Source organism: Monodon monoceros, unplaced genomic scaffold, assembly GCF_005190385.1.
Source record: "Monodon monoceros isolate NGI ecotype Baffin Bay Population unplaced genomic scaffold, NGI_Narwhal_1 Super_Scaffold_16, whole genome shotgun sequence".
Classification (NCBI taxonomy): Eukaryota; Metazoa; Chordata; class Mammalia; order Artiodactyla; family Monodontidae; genus Monodon; species Monodon monoceros.
In genome coordinates, this window is record NW_021703772.1 from 21,073,819 (window position 1) to 21,093,628 (window position 19,810).

Consider the following 19,810-nt stretch of genomic DNA (forward strand, 5'->3'; position numbering starts at 1 on the left):
GAAAAGACAAAGTCACCATAGTGGAAAGAGCCCTAATATATAGGGCTAACAGGCTTGGTTATAGCCTCAGCTCTGCCATGGAGTAGCCATAAGACCTTGGGCAAATCCCACTCTCTGTGAGCTTCAGTTTCCCCCTCTATAAAATGGGGGTGCCAACTTGTTGCCAACCATAAATGACCGTAATAAGGATTAAAAGTTAAGAGAGTTTGAAAACTCTTTGTTATATAAATGTCAATTTGTTTTTTTGACTAAAGCAAAAGACATGAGATGATTAGAGCGTTAACATATATAACAAATACACTTAGGACTAATTTCTAATGACCGTTACTAAAGGAAGTATTCTCAAAATACACTAAACATAAACTCCAACTTTCTTTGAGGGATTCAGAATACATATCACCATCCTGTGGCTGCCCTGGGGTTTATCTCTATGACTGTCCGTCAACAGTGATCTACACAAGTAGAAAACTGCAAATTAACACGAGATTTTGGAAGTAGACTAGGTAGGCTGAGAAATAAAGCGGGCTCACCATCCTGCCCGGGGCGAGGGAGAGAGGTTACGGGAAGACAAGGTCGGGGGACTCTGGGTCAGCTCTGCAGTGCCCCTCCAGGGAAGGAACAGCTGCGCACAAGGGGACCTTCCCAATCCCCATCTCCAGCCCCGGACTCACAGTGCTCTCCTTGGTGGTCATCTCCTTGGCCGCGGCATCCAGGGCAGCTCTGGTCCTGGCGCTGACCCGGCCTGGGGCGACCACCACCATCTTGCGCTGTTTGGCTGGGAGCTGGCAGAGGACGTCGCCCTTGAGGCGCCGCAGCATGACGGTCTCCTCCAGCAGGAGCTTCAGCTCCCCCAGGTTGGAGGAGCCTGAATAATCCCATCCCCAGGGCAGCTGTGGAGGCAGAACAGAGACACAGCTCGTGAGAGTCCCCAGGGCCCAGGACTGGAGCTGTCGCCTCCGGGAACGGCCTTCTCGCAACCCTCTCTTCCCTTGGCTTTGTTCAGAGAACTTCAAGTGGCTTTAAGGGATGAATAAAATCTCACAGAATACAAATGAGAAACAGGAAGGAAAAGGAAGAAAGAAAGTCAGGAATGAGAGAACCAAAAACGTGTATCATGGCGTCCCACAGTTTGGCGCTAACCTTTCCAGCAGCAAAGGTAAGCTGTCAAGTGGTTTGGTACCTGTTACATTCAAGAACGAACGAGACACTCAGCTTGTCAGACTCTTCCCATACACTAAATGCAGAAAGTTTCCCTAGGGCTTACCCGACTGAGCCTGTTGCACAAGGTAACAGATGATGCTGTAATATCTTTATTTGATGAGGGTTACAGGGATTACGAAGCTGCTCTTCCCCAGCGTGGGCCTCACCATGCGTGACCTGGTGAATGCCATCGCGGTGGCCATGGTGGAGGCGGCTGAAGGGAAGAACCCAGAACACAGGTGCTGCAGTCTTGCTGAAACCAGAGGTGGGTTTTAGAGCGCCCAGGCAGTCCTTCATAAAAATGGCTCCTTCATTTAGCAGCTCAAGGAGGCGATGAGCAAGAAATGTCTACTTCCTACCACACAGGTAGACAAGATGCTACCGATTAAAATAAAAACCCTGCCCTTCACTAACAATCTTACTGGAAACAGGACTGACTTTTACGGTCCTGTAGAAAATCAGGGAGCCAGGGTATCTGCTGCCTTAGGGTTTCAGCTGCTCATTTTCCCTCATGCCTCACCCCACCCTGGACTGTGAACCACCGAGGGCAGGGGCTAGGCTTGATCATTTTCGAGGGCCAGTGGACCTAGTATAATGCTGGAGATGTGACAGGTGTCCTATAAACCTCTGCTAGATTGAGAGCAGGAAGAGACAGCCAAAGGTGGAGAAATAAAATGATCAAAAACTGCTTCTTCTTTTAAAAAAATACACTCTGAAATCAACTGGATGTTCTCAGCAAATGCCTTCACGGTATAGGGTCGAAAATGAGCTCGGCATGGGGCATTCTTTTCAGTGGCTTCTCTTAATGCAAGAATCTGGCCACAGTTAAAAGAAAAATAAAAAAGTAGGGACTTTCCCTGGTGGCGCAGTGGTTGAGAATCCGCCTGCCAATGCAGGGGACACAGGTTCGATCCCTGGTCCGGGAAGATCCCACATGCCACGGAGCAGCTAAGCCCATGCACCACAACTACTGAGCCTGCACTCTAGAGCCCACGAGCCACAACTACTGAGCCCTTGTGCCACAACTACTGAAGCCCATGCGCCTAGAGACTGTGCTCCGCAACAAGAGAAGGCACCGCAATAAGAAGCCTGCGCACCATGATGAAGAGTAGCCTCCACTCGCCACAACTAGAGGAAGCCTGTGCGCAGCAACGAAGACCCAATGCAGCCAAAAATAAATAATTAATTAATTTAAAAAAAAAGTAGCCCTGGCCTACTGGCTGCATTATATAAAAATCATGCTAGGAACAAATGGATATCGTAATTAATTTAGGTATAATGTTCCTACCTTCTAATATTATCAACTCTTAACCTTGCAGGTTAAAACCCAATAATACCAAAGGTTTTAAATGCATAATACCGTAATTACAATCCAACAAGCTTTTATTGAAAACTTTTCATGGAGCAGGCATTGGGCTAGGTGAAAGGAAGGATACAAAGATGGGGAAGGCAGCGTCTGACTATGTTTTCTTGGATGCTGGGGCAGTGGCAGCAGGAGGAGGACAAGGGCGAATCTGAGGATGGCTTGAATGACTGCGGAGACGGTGGCCGGAGACTGGGAACCCAGGGAGGGACAGTGCAGCAGTAAAGACAGGGAATAGCTCTGCCCTCAGCCCCCCACCCCCCCGACCCCTGGCTAAACACGACAGCATGCGCCTAGACAGTCAAAGAAGATAAGATCCTTTTCGGAAATCAAGTTGTCTTGAGGGATCAACACAACTACACACAACCTAACCTGGACTGATCCACGGGGAAACTTTGTTAAAGGCATGTATGGCTTTAAATACATTTAATAACAGAAATCTCCTGCCTCAATAGCCAGCTAAAAACGGTTTGCCATTAACTTTGCCAAGCACCACAAGTTACATTATAAGTACTCTGAATGTAAGTGGATATTTTTAAAGTACTTGAAAAGCTGTCTTTTCTTTTTCAAAAGTATTTTAAAATAAGGCAGATGATCTTATTAACATCACTAACTTGCATGGCAAGGCTTTTCTCTCCCAGGTGGCATGGGTGATGAGTGAGGGGCAGCCGTTTCTCCAAGCGTCAGTGTCTTCAATGCAGACAGCAGCTCGGCATATTTGTGACTTGATCACAAGACAGGAATCCTTAAGGTCTGAAGTAATGAGGCTTTAGAGTCAGTTAGAGCCTCTGCACAGGGACGCTGCCCGCAGGAAAGAAGCCAGGGTGAGCTGGAGTTGTGGCTTCAAGGTTACAGTAGAACAAGTGGGGAAAATGAGAAGTGATTTGCCCTTGAGAGAGGGGCCAGCGCCTGCCATTCTAATTTAGTGCTACTGGAACCTCATGGGAACAGGGTTTAGGCATCTGAGAAGTCTACCTTGCCGGACAAAGGACGACTGTTGAAGGATAAATCCATCACCCTGGCCACAGTTTTGAAAGTAGAGATTAGAAAGAGAAGTGAGTGACTCTCCCTTTCTGGTTTTCAGATCGTGGATGTTCTGGAGCCTGGATCAGAGAGAACTACTCGGGGCTCAGGAAGAAGGTTCGAACCAGCCCCATCACCTCCCACCTGTCAGCAATGACACCGACTGGGACTTCTGCTCCACCCGTCACAGCACACCAAGGCCCCAGCACACCAGCGAACAGATGAGACTGTATCCCACTGGTGGGTCTGGAGAGAGTGAAGAGGGCACAGAGGCCAAGAAGGAGAAGGCCACAGACTGTGTCTCTTCCTGAAAATAGAACAGCCCAGTGCCTGAAGAAAACAGCTCAACTGATTAAGGAAAAAACAACGAACTCCTAAGCAAACAAGGAGCTAATTCTGTGTGTCATCCTGTCTCGGGTTATTCTGGGGAAGAACACTGGAAATGGGCACAGGCTTTGGCCAACCTGGCTATGGCTACCTGACACTGAGAGACCCCCCAGCTCAGGCCAGGAAACATGCTGTGTCCACCAAGAACGCGCTGCTGAGCTACAAGGGAGACACGGCCGCAGACAAGGAGAGCGAGGAAATCCTGGAAGCTCTGGTCGTGCTCTGCCACACTCTGGGGGTGGCCTGGCTCCTGCCGAACCAAGACACAGAGGCCTGCTTCAACCTGAAGAGGCAGAGGGAACACGAAGGAGTGAAAGAACTACATAAGGAAGGCGTCTGGGGATTACCAGTCTCAGAGAAGGACCACGTGTTGCTTGGGGCAGGGCCTCCTTGGCCATCTGCAGGTTGAACACAGCTCAGGCATACTTTGAAAAGGCACTTGGCAACGTTATTACTGCTGAGGGTGACAGGATGTCAGAAGTGATCAGTCTACAGAGGAACCACGCCCAGGCCCGCCAGCACTGGCAGCAGGCTCATTCGACCCGTGTTTCTTTGTTCACTGACTCAGCCCCCAAACCGCAGAGGTGAGCATGTTACCAGTTGAGGCCTATGCCATGTCTGGAGGGACCCAGCACAGGGAATCTCAGCCAAGTTCAGCTGCCAAGTGTGGAGATCACACACGCTACACATGTGCCCTGTAATACATCAGCTGACAAGGAGATTGGTGAGAAAAGACAAAAACGTTGCCCTCTACCCCTTCCTCTGCTCTCCACCTCCTGACTCTTTTCCTCTGGTTTGCAAAAGAGATGGTGGTGGCAGCTAGAATTTTCTTGATGTGTATTCAAAAGTGAGGTACTGGGGCATCCAGAGGAAAGCCCAGTGATGAATTCATCCTTCAGCAGTGGCCCTTGGTCTGGCAAGGTCATCCTTCTGAAAGTGGGGCTTTGGCAGAAAGGCACCGCTAAGGAAGATGGAGTCCCACGCTCAGCCAGATGGCCAGACTGGTGACCGCTAATGGAGTCAACGGCCAGTCAGGAGGAATTCGCATTTGTGACTAATGTAATTTAAATATTTTTTAAAATGTTGACTTTCTCATTTACGAAAGTAATCCATTTTGGCATACCTCATCTTCCAGTCATACATGAGAGAGACACAGAGGGGGGTGAAGGAGGCGGGGGTAAGAGAGGGAGACAAAGAATGAATAATGAACTATAGGGAAAGTTTCGCATCCTACTTTTTTCCACTCTTTTATTTCCTCATGTCATTAAATAAACTTTTTTTCTTCAGCGAAAAAAAACTGAGGAGGCTTTCCTGGTGGCGCAGTGGTAAAGAATCAGCCTGCCAATGCAGGGGACACGGGTTCGAGCCCTGGTCCGGGAAGATCCCACATGCCGTGGAGCAACTAAGCCCATGTGCCACAACTACTGAGCCTGTGTGCCGCAACTACTGAAGCCCACACGCCTGGAGCCCGTGCTCTACAACAAGAGAAGCCACCACAATGAGAAACCCTCGGCAACCAGAGAAAGCCCGCACAAAGCCATGGAAGACCCAACGCAGCCAAAAAAATAATTAATTAATTAATTAAATAAATCTATTAAAAAAAACAGGTTTTAGAAATCGTGATTTTAAAAATTTTTTTATTTTTTTGGCTGCGTTGGGTCTTGCTGCTGCACACGGGCTTTCTCTAGTTGCGGCGGGCGGGGGCTACTCTTCATTGTGGTGCACAGACTTCACATTGCGGTGGCTTCTCGTGTGGAGCAAGGGCCCTAGGCGTGTGGGCTTCGTTAGTTGTGGCTCGTGGGCTCTAAAGCGCAGGCTCAGTAGTTGTGGCTCACGGGCTTAGCTGCTCCGCGGCATGTGGGATCTTCCCGGGCTAAGGATTGAACCCGTGTCTCTTGCACTGGCAGGCAGATTCTTAACCACTGCGTCACCAGGGAAGTCCAGAAATCACGATTTTGATTGCAACGGCATTTGTTTACAAGGCTTCCTCTGCCATTTTTGGAGAACGGAAGCTGTGCAGACTGTAGCTTCTGGGGCAGCTGCTCCATTGGCACCGTATTCATAGAGATAATTTGCAGGTCAGAGGCTTCTGGCCTGCTGACCGGGCACGATTCACTATAATCGACATTTATAATCGACATTTATAAGCAAAGGCCCACTGATGAGAGCCCACCAGGGGAGCCTGAGATCATGCTTCCCCCTCCACCTGTTCAAAGGCTTCCTCTGTCCTTTTTGCGCAGAGTATGTAGGGCCTCGGCCTCACCTGGAGCTCACCTCAGTGCCCTTCTCTGAGGCAAGAGCTGTTGGCTTTCAGAGCTCCAGGCACCTACGCATCGGCCACTGGTCGCTCTACTGGAAAACACTAACGTGGAATCACCACAAGCGTTAGAACTCAGAGGGGCTGCTCTTATCTTACCCTAGAGGACACTCCAAGGTCAGAGTTAGGGGCAAAGCAGAGGTAAAATTTGAATCCAGCTCTACGGCCAGTGCTCTTCTGATCACACCACAGCCAAAAAGAAGGAATGGAAAGGGAAGTGTGAAAATCAGGGTGGGGGTGGGTGGGGAAGAGGGGGAATAAAGAACAAATACCCGCTTGGCGCCACAGTAGCGAAGTCCAAAGGCGTGGAACTGAGGGAAGAAAGTTGGCCTGACGGCGAGGATCTGCGTGTAGAGCTCTGCCGGCCGGGACATGGCTGGGGTGCCCGACAGTAAGATCACCCTCTTGGCAACCTAGAATACAAAAGCCCAAGATGCTGAGACACACAGAGGACACGCAAGGGATGTCCGCAGCACCCCCAGGAGTCGGAGCCGAGGCCCCCGGAACAGTACACCCCTGGAATCTTGCACGAACACCTTCACTTCCTCGCACTCTGACTGCAGGCACTTCTCAAGTTCATGCATCTTAGATCCAAGGTAGATCTAGATTCCAAAGACACTCCGGCTGGCCTCACTCCAGAGCTCTGGGTGGCCACAACCTGGGAACTCTAAGCGAAGGTACCATGACCAGAGAAAAAGAGCATGTGTGCTCCAAGAACCTCACGGTGTGACCCGTGTAGGAGGCTGGGCGTCATCTCCTAGGCTGCCTTGGCCACACCCTCTGCCTGCATGAACATCAGCACTTAGTCCCTTACACCGAATTCTATCTTGTCTGTCTCCCTCACTAGACTGCAAGCTTCTTGAGGTCAAGGACTGGGCTGTGTCCACCTCTGTTTTCGTGGAACAGTGGCTGGCACAAAGTAAGCAATCAATAAGTATTCACTGTATGCCTAAAGATATTCACCAGGAAGCTAACTGGCGTCCTACGGAACGCGGAGTAACTCAGAGAATCCAGCGTGGTTAGAGGAAGGGGAAGTAGGGGAGACAGCAGCAGGTCCGAACTTTTTCCAGGATGGATTTCTGACACCCAAGCTGAACCTATGATTAGATAATGACACCTAGGACCAGCCCTTTCTCAATCCCAGGAGAAAGCATCAGCAAGGGCCTGTGTATAAGCCTCTTATTTGTTTTCTTTAGAGGAGAAAAAAAAAAAAAAAAAAAAAAAAGCCTGTCACTATCTCAGCTGCACAATGCTTTGAGCCTAGAGGTCCCTGATCCAAGCTCATCTGGTAGTTAATAAGGACTTTAAAAGGTGGGACCCGGATCCATCTACCCTACACCCAGCCCAGGCCTGCAGCAGCTTGCTCAGCTGAGGGCAGGATGGGCATAAACAGCTGGTCAATTCCAATGACAGACTTCGGGCTCCTCCTCATCGTGACACCAACCTGACCCAAGGAGACCAGACCCCAAATCCTACCTCTTACTCAGATGACAAAGAGGGTGAGATAAAAAAGCAGACACTTCCCTACTGTACTAGAACATGGAGTGGCCAAAGATCACTGGCGGTAAAATCCATTTCAGCTCTGGGAAGGGACCCTGCTGGGGGGCTCAGTTGTCTAGAAACAGCTTGTTAACCACTGTGACCTCGAGTTAATGATGGCAGCGTAAGGCAATCGCATGCAGTCAGTCACCTAGGGGAGGAAATCAGGTTTTCAGATAGATACACGGCCTCATAAAAATAAATACAGGTGCAGCAGAGGGAAGGAAAATGATTCTTTATAAATATACAACGTATATACCGTTCTTGAGATGCACTTTTGCCCTCTCAGCAGCTGCCAGGACCTAATTCCATTATGACAGGAGAGCTATGAATTCCTGCAGCTATAACCTTCCACAGCTCAACTACCTGGGCCTTCTAACTTCCTACATGGTTTAATGCAGACTCATTAAAATAACAGTGAGCTTCTTGAAGGACGCCTGTTGCACCACTTGCCTTGGCTCGAGACCATTTCAATGAAACGGGGAAAATGAGAAGTCTTATCAGTAAGAGAAAATCAGTTCACCATCCAAACCTATTCCCCACATCGTCACTGCTGTAGCCTGGGGATGGAGCCTGGGCAGCAGCTCACAGATCAGGTGCTGGAAATTAACTCCAGGGTTCTCTACCTGATATTTATAGGACGGAGTTAACATGGAGTCAGACCTCCCATATACTGTCCAGACTAGGGTGGTGATGGGACCGTTGAAAATGGATGCTTGTGGGTGTTAAAAAAGCAGAGGCAGCATTATGGAAAGAGAAAAAAGGCCAGCTTTGAAAAGAAACCAATATGGCGTCTCATCTATTATGGAATGACTTAGCCTGCTCAGCCCCGACACGTTTATTGTCATCCCTGTCATCCGTAAGGCCTTTAATTGTGCCCGGTTTCACGTGGTTTATATGCCACCCTCTACCCTTGAGAACTTCCAGTTTAGGAAAATATAAATGCATAAAACTACATAAATCAACCCTAAATTGAACGCCTTACAGGTAACTCTTCTAGCACCCAAGAAACCCACAATGGAACAATGCAAAAAAACGATTTCTATTTAGCGTCAGAGAGAAGTGAGTTGATTCACACGAGCAGGGGACTCTTCCTGCAGCCTGCCTGATCACACTGGGGGTGAGAGCAGACCCTCCAGCGGACACCACCCCCGCTCTGGCCTGAAGAGGCAAAGAGCCATCTCTCCAAACGCAGAGGGACTGGGTTTTCTGTTCTAGGTGCAGAGGAACTGGGTTTTCGACTCCCTGCTTGTATATCACAAGTACTGCCATTGTAGTACTGTACAAAACATCCAAAACCTGGTTACAAATCCAACAAAAGGGATCAGATGATACACATTCTGACAGATTTATACAATAGACTACTATTTGTAAGAATGAGGTTCAGTTATTGGGAATGAGGTGGCATGATTACCAAGATACGCCATTAAGGGAAAAAAGGAAGGTGCAAAACTGGTTGTAGAACACTCTAGGGAGGGAGAAAGGAAACACACGTTGAATGTACTGACATGGGCACAGACTAATTTTTACAACTAAACCCCAAAATCCAGTAACTGTGGCTGTCTTCGAGGAGAGAGATCAGGGGACTGGGGGATCCAGAGGGGGGAGAAAGAGTTATTTTTTACTGTACACCCTTCTGTACTCTTTAAATATATCACCTAGTTAAACTACTTCAATGAAAAAGGAAAAGAAAAAGCTCAGACACCTTAGACCACTATGCTCATCTGATCTAGCCAATCGACAGACATAAAAGGACTCTACTCCCACAAAAAGAGAAACAGCTGTTTATTAGGGAAGGATGGTGGGATTCTGAGGGCCTTTCTTCTTCTAAAGAAATAATCTAACTGGTTTAACAATAAAAAGCACTATAAATAAAAAAAAAAACCCACTAAAGGAAACTCAAACACACCTCACTGCTCACAATGGAAAAGTCAGATACCCTTCAGGGCTGGAGTCATGTGGAGAAAAAGACCATGTGATTTGGCCTGAGCAGGAGTGAAGGTGGTGATGCGTGGCCAGACTGGATTTCAGAGGCAACTATCAAAAGGTAAAACTACGACCCAGAAATTCTGAGTGGAAGAATTCGTCCTAAGAGGACAAAGTATACAAGCTATGAACATACGGATGACGTTCACTTGCAGAATTATTTATAATAGCTAAACAGTGTCCAACACTAAGGGTCAAATCATGGGATGTGTCCAAACCACAGAACGCTCCCAAACCATTAAAAATGATCTTGGGGGCTTCCCTGGTGGCGCAGTGGTTGAGAGTCTGCCTGCTGATGCGGGGGACGCGGGTTCGTGTCCCGGTCCGGGGGGATCCCATATGCCGTGGAGCGGCTGGGCCTGTGAGCCATGGCCGCTGAGCCTGTGCGTCCGGAGCCTGTGCTCTGCAGCGGGAGAGGCCACAACAGTGAGAGGTCCGCGTACCGCAAAAAAAAAAAAAAAAAAGATCTTGCCCTACAGCTGACATGTTAGAAAAATGTACAAACTGTTAACAGTGGTTTTCTGTGTTGGAGGGATTAAACGTGATTTCAGTTTTGTTCTTTATAGCTTTCTGTCTTGCCTACTTTCACACAGTTGACCCTTGAACAACACGGGTTTGAACTGTACAGGTCCACTTAGGCAGATGTTTTCAATAGTAAATACTACAGTCCTATACTGCCTGAGGTTGGATGCATCTCAGGATGTGGAGGAACCTCAGATATGGAGGGCCAGCTAAATATAAGTTAAAGGCACGTTAAACCCCCGCTGCTCAAGGGTCAACTGCAGATGAAAAGAGAACCACCTCGCTTCGCAGCCCAGGAAAACGGTGCTGTAGGGGAAGAAAGATGTCACATTTCCCAGGGGACAACACCACTAGTTTCTTACAACCTAAGCAAAACGTCCTCTGCATGCAGCTGCTGTTTCCATTCAGGAAACCCACATGATGCGGCCTATCTCACAGACAGTAGGATATAACCTAATCACCTCAACATGAACATCTGCTGAAAATATTTTGACACATTAATTATCAGAATATAGTTCTAAGAGATGCACAAGTTAGAGGAACAGTCAAGTGGTATTAAATTCGGCCCTTCTTTGGCTCTTCAAAGGCATTATTTTCCTTCTTCCCAACTCTCCTCTTATTTCCAAAATACCTAGATTCACTCATTTCCTTAGAGTATCTGATCAGTGGTTCTCAACAGAAATGGGGAGGGGTAATTCCCCCCTCCTCCCCAGGGACGCTTGGCAAGACCTGCCAAGACAATTCTGGTTGTCACAACTGAAGGAGCCAGTGGCATTCAGTGAGTAGAGGCCAAGGATGCAGCTAAATGTCCTACGATGCCCAGGACAGCCCTGTGGATAACAACGAATTATCCAGCCCCAAATGTCAACAGTGCCAAGGTTGAGGAACTCTGGTCTCGACGGAAATACAGCAGAGAGGTGGGAGGTTTGATGAACAGAATAACACAGGACGCCTCATCCTCCTCAACTGTGCCAACAGTCCAGCACACGTGAAGTCAACGTCATGGTTGACAGTGGCTTCGAGACACCCATGAACAGGCTATATTCACGGGTCCTGTTTTGAAACATTAATTCATCCGAGTTCTACGGCCAATGCAGAGTAATACATACTAGTTAGCAGTTAAAATTTTGTTTTAAATGTGTCACTCTGAAATATACCCAAGATCTGAAAAACATAGACACTGCTTTAAAAGGTCTCAGAAGCACATATTTCAGAAATCAATATTTAAGTCCAGCTTGCCTGACCAGGCAATGAGTGCATTAACAAGACAGTTGCTAAGAAGCTTTCCTATTATATCTTTAATGATATCTATCTACTGTGCAGTTTCTTTTGTCTAAACAATCAGGGGTATACAGATTTAATTTTAGTTATGGCTGTAAAATTGGAACCACAGTACCAGGGTCTATTAACATTTTTCAAAAGAAAACATATGAAAATTCCCCAAAAGAAGGGTCACCACTTTGGGAAAAACATTTAAGTGTGTCCATAAATGGCTCTCAACCTATAAACATTTATAGGTAATTTGGGCAGAGAATCAAGGTTTTTAAGTAAAGGACCTTCAGGTTTGGAGGGAATGACATAATCCTGCTTTGGAAGATGTTATCATATTACCTGTTACTCCGAACACAAAACCAACTTGAAATGAGCAGACACTCAACTGTGTTTTGTGGGGAGTTGGAAAAAATTAATTTTCAAATGCTATTAAGTTTCACCAACATTTAGCATATGTCTTCCCTAGCTTAGGTACAACTTAAAGCTTCTTTTAAGCAATAAAAGCTGCAGTTTTAAAATCAGGTGCAACCCAAGAGCCCAAGATGAACATGCGCTTTCGTTTGCTCAGTTCATACAAACCAAAGGAGATTCCCCCAAAGTCATCTGTGAGATATTTCTACCTTGTTATGAGAGAAAAGACTACTTTTCTAATTGTACAACTTTTTTCCCTGAAGTAGGAAAAAGCTCACCCCAAATAGATGGAAGGAAATTTGGGGGCCTTCCCTCTGTTGGGGATGAAGGGGCTGGGACACAAAATATAGACACTGAAGTGTGTACCACACAAAGCATGGAGCTTATACTGCAGGTCAGGATACAATGCCTTTGGATAAAGATTCAAAGCTGCGCTGTACACACACACACACACACACACACACACACACAGACACACACACAGACACACACACACCCACACCCCTTCTGCTCTGAAACCAGGACTCAGGCAGCCAAAGAGTCAGCATATGTTAGACCACCCCGGAAAAGGGTGTGGACGGCTGACCTTCCTGCTAACACAATAGCCTTGGGGCAGCCCCAGAAAAGGCTATCATCTTATCTATAAAGCAGGCCTCCGCTTTGTGGTGCGTCTTGCTGATGCCCACGGCCTGGTTCTGAGTCTGCACCATGAGAGCTTTGCCCCGCAAGCCACGTGGAAGACAGGCAGCTCCTCCTGGGCTGTTTAGAGGACCCGCTGCTGGAGGCTGTCCCTCTGCCTTGTCCAGGAGGAGCCCGAGGACAGTCCGGAGTGAGTTCCCACCTGGCCTGTGTCCTTCAACAGGTCTTCATCTTTGAGAGACAGACGACTGCACTGACCACTAGTTCCTCAGCAGGATGTTAGGAAGAAAAACGAATCTGGTACCAAAGTCCTAAGTAGAGATGCCCTGAGTCAATGCTAAGTCACATCCACGGCCTGCAGCCCTGGACTTGCGGCCCCTGCTCCCCTTGGACACCAGTCCAGCCCGAGCAAAATACAGCAGATCTCAGTGCCGAGTGGGCTCAGGCACCAAGCCCGTCCTCAGCAGCTCTCACCTTGAGGAGGGGCACAGCTGTACGACAGCGGGCAGTCTTAATGTTTTTGAGGAAGTGAGATTCATCCTGAAAAGAAACAGTCACGTAAGTGAACAAGGCCAAATCCTGAGCAGACGGAGAGAGAGCCCACGTCAAGCTTGACCCTGGTACAGCGTCGCACTGAGGCTGCCTCTCTTAGTGCTTTCTCCTTCAAGGAGACGGCTGGGGGCCTGGGCAAGGACCAGGCTCTGGGGCATCCTCTCTATGACATTGTGAGCGAGTCGCTTCATCTCTCAGGGACAGTTTTCCACTTGCAAAGTGGGGCTGGCGACTCCCCTGCCCTGCCCACCTCACACATGGCATGGGACAAACTCCTGAAAGGTGTTCTGCTGGCTTGTAAGATTGCACCACCCCCCTGCACAGCACTAACACTGTGTGCTGAAGACCCATGTATGCCCCGAGCTGGCTCAAGGCTCTGCGGCCCAGCCCACGCCTTCTCCCCCGCTTTCCCTGAGCTCCCACAGGCTCTGGCTCCCGCGTCTCCGAAGGCCCTGGAATGGATTGTAACGATCTGCGTGTGTGTCGGTCTGTCTTACTGGACTGCGGCTCCCCGGAGACCAGGGGCTGACCGCTCCCTCCACACCCGCGGCACACAGCCCTGGGCAGGGCACAGAGCTGCCTGCGACCTCTGGCTAGCTGAGCCAATGGACGAAGGCGCCTCCCTCGCAGTCAGCCCGCTGCCGGGAAACCCGAGGCAGAGTCCCCACTGCAGTCTTGTTGACGTGAGTGACTCAGAGGTCCTCAAAGAGTTTTCTAAAAGCCCTTTCTTTAGCTCCTTCTAGATGAGATGTGCACTAGACGAGATGCGCAGCAAGATCTGCGAGGCCACTGTAGGTAGAGAATCCTATTTTTAGAGGAGGAAAACACCACTGGCTTTTTCAAGTCACGTGTTTGAATAAAAAACCTTTCGTGTTACCCGGAGGCACTGGGCTTCCCTGTTCTGCCAAGAGGAAAAGCGAGGATAAGCTTCCCCTGGAAACCATCCACCACAGACTTCGCCCCAGGATGTCTGTCACCTGGACTAGGGGTGGTAGCTGGCTGGACGGGAGTGGGGATGCGAGAGACTCACACGTTTTCAGGGCTGTATTTGTGAGCCATGTAGACACACTGAGTACTGACAGAGGAGGCCGGAAGCCAGCATCTCTAGACTTTCCTTCTGGAGTACGAAAGGAGTTAGAAGAAGGAAAGCGGCAGCTAAAAGATGTACCATCACATCTGGGAGCAGGACTCTAAACTCTAAAGCCTCCTTTAAAAAAAAAACAACTAGGGTAAAAAGCGCTTTTCTTTGGTAGGAAGGGAGCGTCCTTATATCATCTGGAAGAAAATCTATTAACTGTTTGAACTGCACGTCTGAGTCACGCCAACAGGAGGGCACCAGATGGAGGCACAGGTCCATGCTGCCTAGGCTGTAGCTCCCGGAGCCCCGGGCTGTCGGGGGTTCACGTGCTCGCCTCCAACGTGACCCCCCGTGGGGAGAGGTGGGCTAGAAACCCCCAGCACAGACCTAGTAAACCACAATTTTTCAAAAAGCGCCCGCCCCTGCCCCAGAAGATCCTAATATGTAGCCAGCGTCGAGAAGCGCTATTTGAGAGAAATGAAAGATCACTTCCCTGCAAAACAAAGCCAGTGATTTCTACTCTCCTAGAAACCTAGTGAGGCTCCATGAGATTACAGATATGGAAGTTCTTGGAGCTTTCGAGCAGAAAGTTCCCCCAGAGATAAAGTACTTAAACACTCTGCCAAGTCACTTACAATGATGACAACTCTAAAAGGGGGTTTTAGCTGCTTTTCTAACTTGCTCAGAAGATCGAAACTGACAATGTTGACCAAGCCAGCTGTCAGGCGGTCCTTCCCAGTCACCACGACGTTGATGTGGTCTGGGCTCAGAGACGGCAGCCACTGACGAAAGGCCTGGGGGTGACAGGAGAGAACAAAACCCAAGTGGTGATCCAGCCTGGCAGATGCCAGCTGTGGCCCCACTAACCCACCCACCACCTCTCTCCACGTAGACCAACGTTAACGCCCCCTGAAGACAAACTCGGTCTCTTCCCCTTCCCGCCCTCCTGCATTCAGCATAACCTTGTCCCCACGGACAACCGTCGCCTCCCTGTTCCTCCCACCCACCCACACCCCTTCACTTTCCACTAACGGGACACTTCTCTCCTCGGTAAGCAAGCCCTTGTTAGCAGTCGCTTTGGGGTGTCTGTGGATTCCACTTCTGTGACCTCTAGCAGGATGACAAGTTTCTGCGAGGAAAGAATGCAACTGTCTTAAAGGGGAATTTTATCAAGGAATTTTTAGCAGAGCCTGGTACACCAAAGGCACTGAGATGATGAAAATGTTCAGTGCTTTCTACAAAGGCACCTCCTTTCCCCAGAAATCTTGCCATCTCTAGCCAAAGCCAGTACCTGGAGCCAGTGGACGGCTCCCAGGTGCCTCTGTCATTGGTCGGGGGTCTGGGTGCTCCCAGTGAGCCTGGGCTGACACCATTCTGATTCCGGGAGCGCGAGGCCAGGCTCTGTCCTGCTTATAAGCCTCTGACCATCTATTCTTCCCTAGAATTTCCGAGGGTGCTGTGGGAATCTAACGTGTGTTGAACTGTTAGTTCCTAGAGGCTCTGGCACAGTTCAGATCACAAGCACAAGAAGAGTGAGGTACTGTTTCGATATGCACTTTTTTTAAGTTTTGCTTTCTCCTGGGTTGGAAGGGCATGTCTGGGCGTCAGGCCCCGTGGCTGCAGGCAGAGCTGCCTCTTCCCCAGGAGCAGCTCACGGGGGCTTAGTAACAGCCTTGGCATGAGGAAGCCGACAGCCACCTCGAGGAGCACGAAGCTGGGAAAAGCTACGGACAATGAACCACATCTTCCATCCTCACCACGTTTGCTTACGTAGAGTTTCATTCATTTCATGGGACCACGCTGATCCCTGGATTTACGGGAGACAAAGCTCACAGCTGAGTGATAATACAATGGTCATGTCAGGTTTCTCTGCCATAAAGGTGCCCGGTAGACTGTGAACATCCTGCCCACACCACCTGCTACCGGTGTGGGCCCTGAGCCCGAAGACAGGAGGTGCGACCTCAAGGCCCCGGAACCGTTCCTCGCTAGCAGCAAGCATGGGGCTTAACCTCTTGGAGACGCAGTTTTCTCATCCGTCAATGGGGTTAATATCTTGTGTCTGCTGGACACAGCTGTTTAAGGATTAAGGGAAATAAAGGAAGTAAAACTATTTTGAAACTTAAGTGGGGTAGAGGTGAAAGGTGTTCTTTGCAGGGGCACCGAAGGTGCTCAGGAAGCGTCTACTGACAGACGGAAGCAAGTCTGAGCTTGGTAAGGCCTTGCCCTTCCTCCCTAAAGGCCTAGCCTGATTCTAACTCAGAAACCCAGGAGCCTGGCCTCAGCAGGCTCCCTTCCTCCTCCAGCTGAGACAGATCTTTGGAGCTCCCCAGGTCCTGTCCCCAAACTGTCATTTGATGACTCTGACACTGAGGAAAGGCTTCCTCGTTAAAATCACGGCACCAGGAGAGCTGACCTGCTCCCAGGTGAAGCGCACAGAGGACGGTACCACCACCAGGAGCGGCCACTCCTTCCGGTAATAGGCGGCTATGCAGATGGCTTGGATGGTCTTCCCCAGGCCCATGTCATCAGCAAGCAGCAGGCGGCCTCTTTTCGCTATGGCAAAACTGAAAGCAGACACGGTCAGGACAGAGCACGGCGCGCTTCCCAGGGCGTCGGTTAACCCGCCGTCGAGCTGCCGCGTGAAGCCACACGGCTGCTCGGTGTGGGCTACCGGCTCGCAAGAGACCTGCTCCGCCGAGAGGGAAGCCAGGGGCCAAACAGGGGGCAGAGTAATAATAATCAAGGAAAGACTACAGACAGGGACAACGTGAAAGGTAGTCGAAGGGGAGGGAGAAGCTCTAGAAGACAATTAGGTCGTGGAAGCCGAGGGAGGGAGTTTCCAGTAAGAGGAGTCACCCTCTGCCCGGCGCGCAGGCGAGGCCCAGGGGATATAAAGGAAGAGCGTGGGAAACAGTCCCTAACGAGGGGCGGGGAGGGGCACGCTTATCACATGAGGGATCTGCCGGGAAAGGAAGAAAGAAGAGATGGTGTGGTGGAAAAATGGCTTTCTCAAGATCAGAGAGGACTCTGTACGCATAAAGCTGGCAAAGACAGAAAGCGTTGGAGAAAAGGAGGATGGCCAGAGAGAAGGATGGAGCAAGAGTGTTTGTCTAAGAGGGGTACCGACCTCAGCCACGTGTCTCATTACCTAGCAGCCTCCAGGGTCCCCAAGCCCTCCAGGGCAGCAGCCCTTGCTTACAGTTTGTGAATAAAGCATGGAATTATTATTCTACTCCTTCGGAGCCCGACTGGCCTGGGTTGGAATCCCAATTCCACCACCTGGGCACCGTGTGCCTTCACGCAGGTTATCTGACCTCCTCGTGCCTCCGCTGTAACGTGGAATAACGACGAGGTCTACCCCAGAGAGTGTTACGGGGCTTCATGATGTTTAAAGCACTTAAAACAGCGCTTGCTGCCGTTGTAAGTGCTGGGGAAGTGCTTCCCTTATAACAATTATTCCCCCAAAGGAGAAAAATAAACAAGACACAAACAGTGATGGTGACCTGCTCGACTGGCATGTGAATCAGAGAAAAGCTAAAAGGGTCCCCAGCGCCAGATGCCTGGTCTGCTGCAAACACCGCTCCTCTCTCATCAGAATTCCTGAAGAACTGATCATTGGCTCAGAAACCTGATGATAAGCCAGTCGGCTAGCTCTTCTCCTTTCCTTCTCACCCAGAAAAGACAGAGAACGGCCCCTCTTCTGACCAGCAGCTGCTATGGCCCACAAGAATTCCGGGCTGCACACGGCCTTTCTGAATTGCCTGGAAACGGCGTTTCCGCCCTTCAGAAGCCAGTGCCCGACGAAGGTGGGAAAGTGAGCAGCGGGTCTGCGGGGGGCGTGAGCCCAGGACACCCAGGCTCAGCAGACAATGAGCGTCCTGTCGTGGTCCTGGCACTTCTCTGTCCTCCCAGCTGCCACACGGCCCACCTGGTGAGAGGTGGTGCCCCCTCCCCTCCCCCTTGGCCATGGCCACCAGACTCCTGCAATGGGCGGGAAGGGAGCCCACCCTCCCCTTGTCATGCCGACCTTGGTGAAATCTTCCGGACCATTTCCGGGATCAACTCAGACAGACGCATGCAGAGAGACAAGTTATAAAAGACTTATTTTTTTACATTACTTTCTGATTTACAAAACTGGTGGTCAGGATGGCCGGGGCACCTATGCAACAAACAAGGGAGGGCCTTTTGTTTCAGTCTCCGAGGCGTCGCAACCATTTACAATGTCTGCACGGCTTCATCCACCTGGTCATTCCCAAAGCAGAACAGACCCTTGGATTTCATAGCCTTTCCTTTTACTCTGCCTCGAGGTAGTCCAACTAAGGAACAAAGTGCTCACAACTGAGAACAAAGATGTCGCCTGGATAATAGAGAGACAATCGCACAGCTGAATGCCGTAGTTTGGTTTTACACAAAAAACGCTGCACTCGTCATCAGAAGGCAGGATTTCAGCCCCAATTCCACTTTGGGAAACTGCGCAGCTTTAGACAGAGGACTGTCCTCCTTGGTCTCAACTCACTCCTCTATTAAAAGGAACCGTTTCGATATTAGAGCAGGCTGATATCTATCTAAGAGATTTCGCTCCGTACATTTAAATGAGTTTCCAGTTGTAGTACTTACGTAAAAAACAAAACAAAAACATGGAATTGATAGCCCTTCCCTTAATACCAAACTCCTCCACTTCAGGGAATGAAAGTTAAAATCTGGAATTAATGCAAAGTTTTGAAGAAAGGCTGCAAGTACCATTAGCAGTTTCAGAGCCAGAGAGAAAAAGATAGAAACAGCTGGCTGTGCTCTGGCTCTGATGTACATACCCTGGGGTGCCTCGCACCCACCACCTCTCAGCGTGCACCGCATGTGCCCAGGGATCTCCAGAACCTGGATTCTGAAGATGGGGGCTGCCCAGGAGCTGGGGGTGGGCAACCTCTCTCAGCATTAATGAAGGAGACGGAGGAAGAAAGATGAAAGGGAAAACCCACCTTGAGCCTGGGTAAAACAAGGCCCAAAGGACATCTCAACAGATGAAAGAAACGGCAAAGTGCGTTATCTAAGAGAGGTGGCAGCTGGAAGGCAAAGGAAGAAAAGGGTGTGGGCAGAGCTGGGACCGTGGGGATGCAGTGAGGTCCCACTGTGCCCAAACTGCACCCGGAGAACAAAATCCTACAGAGACAGCAGCCAAGCTTTAACCAAACCACCACAAGTGGGCTGCACGCGGGCAGGCTGCCTTTGTGGGCCATGTCCATTGACAATGTAGGTCCTTCCTTTGCATGGGGCTCTATCTCCAACCACACGACCTGACATCAGATCTAGCTCTTATTATTTCTACATGGAACCTCTGCCCTCTCCTCCACCTCCCATCTTTCTACTTGGGGCAAACCTGTCATTTTGTTTCTCCTAAGAAACTGCAGAAAAAGGGACAGGTCAGGACACGGGCTTATCTTTTTTTCTTTCCATCAATATAATAAGAGCACTTTCCTTTGGAAAACCACCACCTTACACTCTCAGTCCAAGTAACTGGGGTGAG

The 19,810-nt window shown here is 49.6% G+C and overlaps 1 protein-coding gene and 1 pseudogene across 3 annotated transcripts in view; one reads left to right on the forward strand and one right to left on the reverse strand.

The window, feature by feature from the left end:
* Positions 1 to 19,810, reverse strand: part of SMARCAL1 (SWI/SNF related, matrix associated, actin dependent regulator of chromatin, subfamily a like 1) — a 52,222-nt gene that overhangs the window by 18,153 nt on the left and 14,259 nt on the right. For all 3 annotated transcript variants that reach the window (XM_029225315.1, XM_029225314.1, XM_029225316.1), the window contains exons 8-12: positions 16,703 to 16,853; positions 14,925 to 15,083; positions 13,134 to 13,199; positions 6,563 to 6,703; positions 672 to 890 (exon numbers count right to left, since the gene is read on the reverse strand). In XM_029225315.1, the coding sequence (XP_029081148.1) occupies positions 672 to 890; positions 6,563 to 6,703; positions 13,134 to 13,199; positions 14,925 to 15,083; positions 16,703 to 16,853 (736 nt within the window). The remainder of the gene's footprint in view (positions 1 to 671; positions 891 to 6,562; positions 6,704 to 13,133; positions 13,200 to 14,924; positions 15,084 to 16,702; positions 16,854 to 19,810) is intronic.
* Positions 1,369 to 5,217, forward strand: LOC114896955 (annotated as a pseudogene).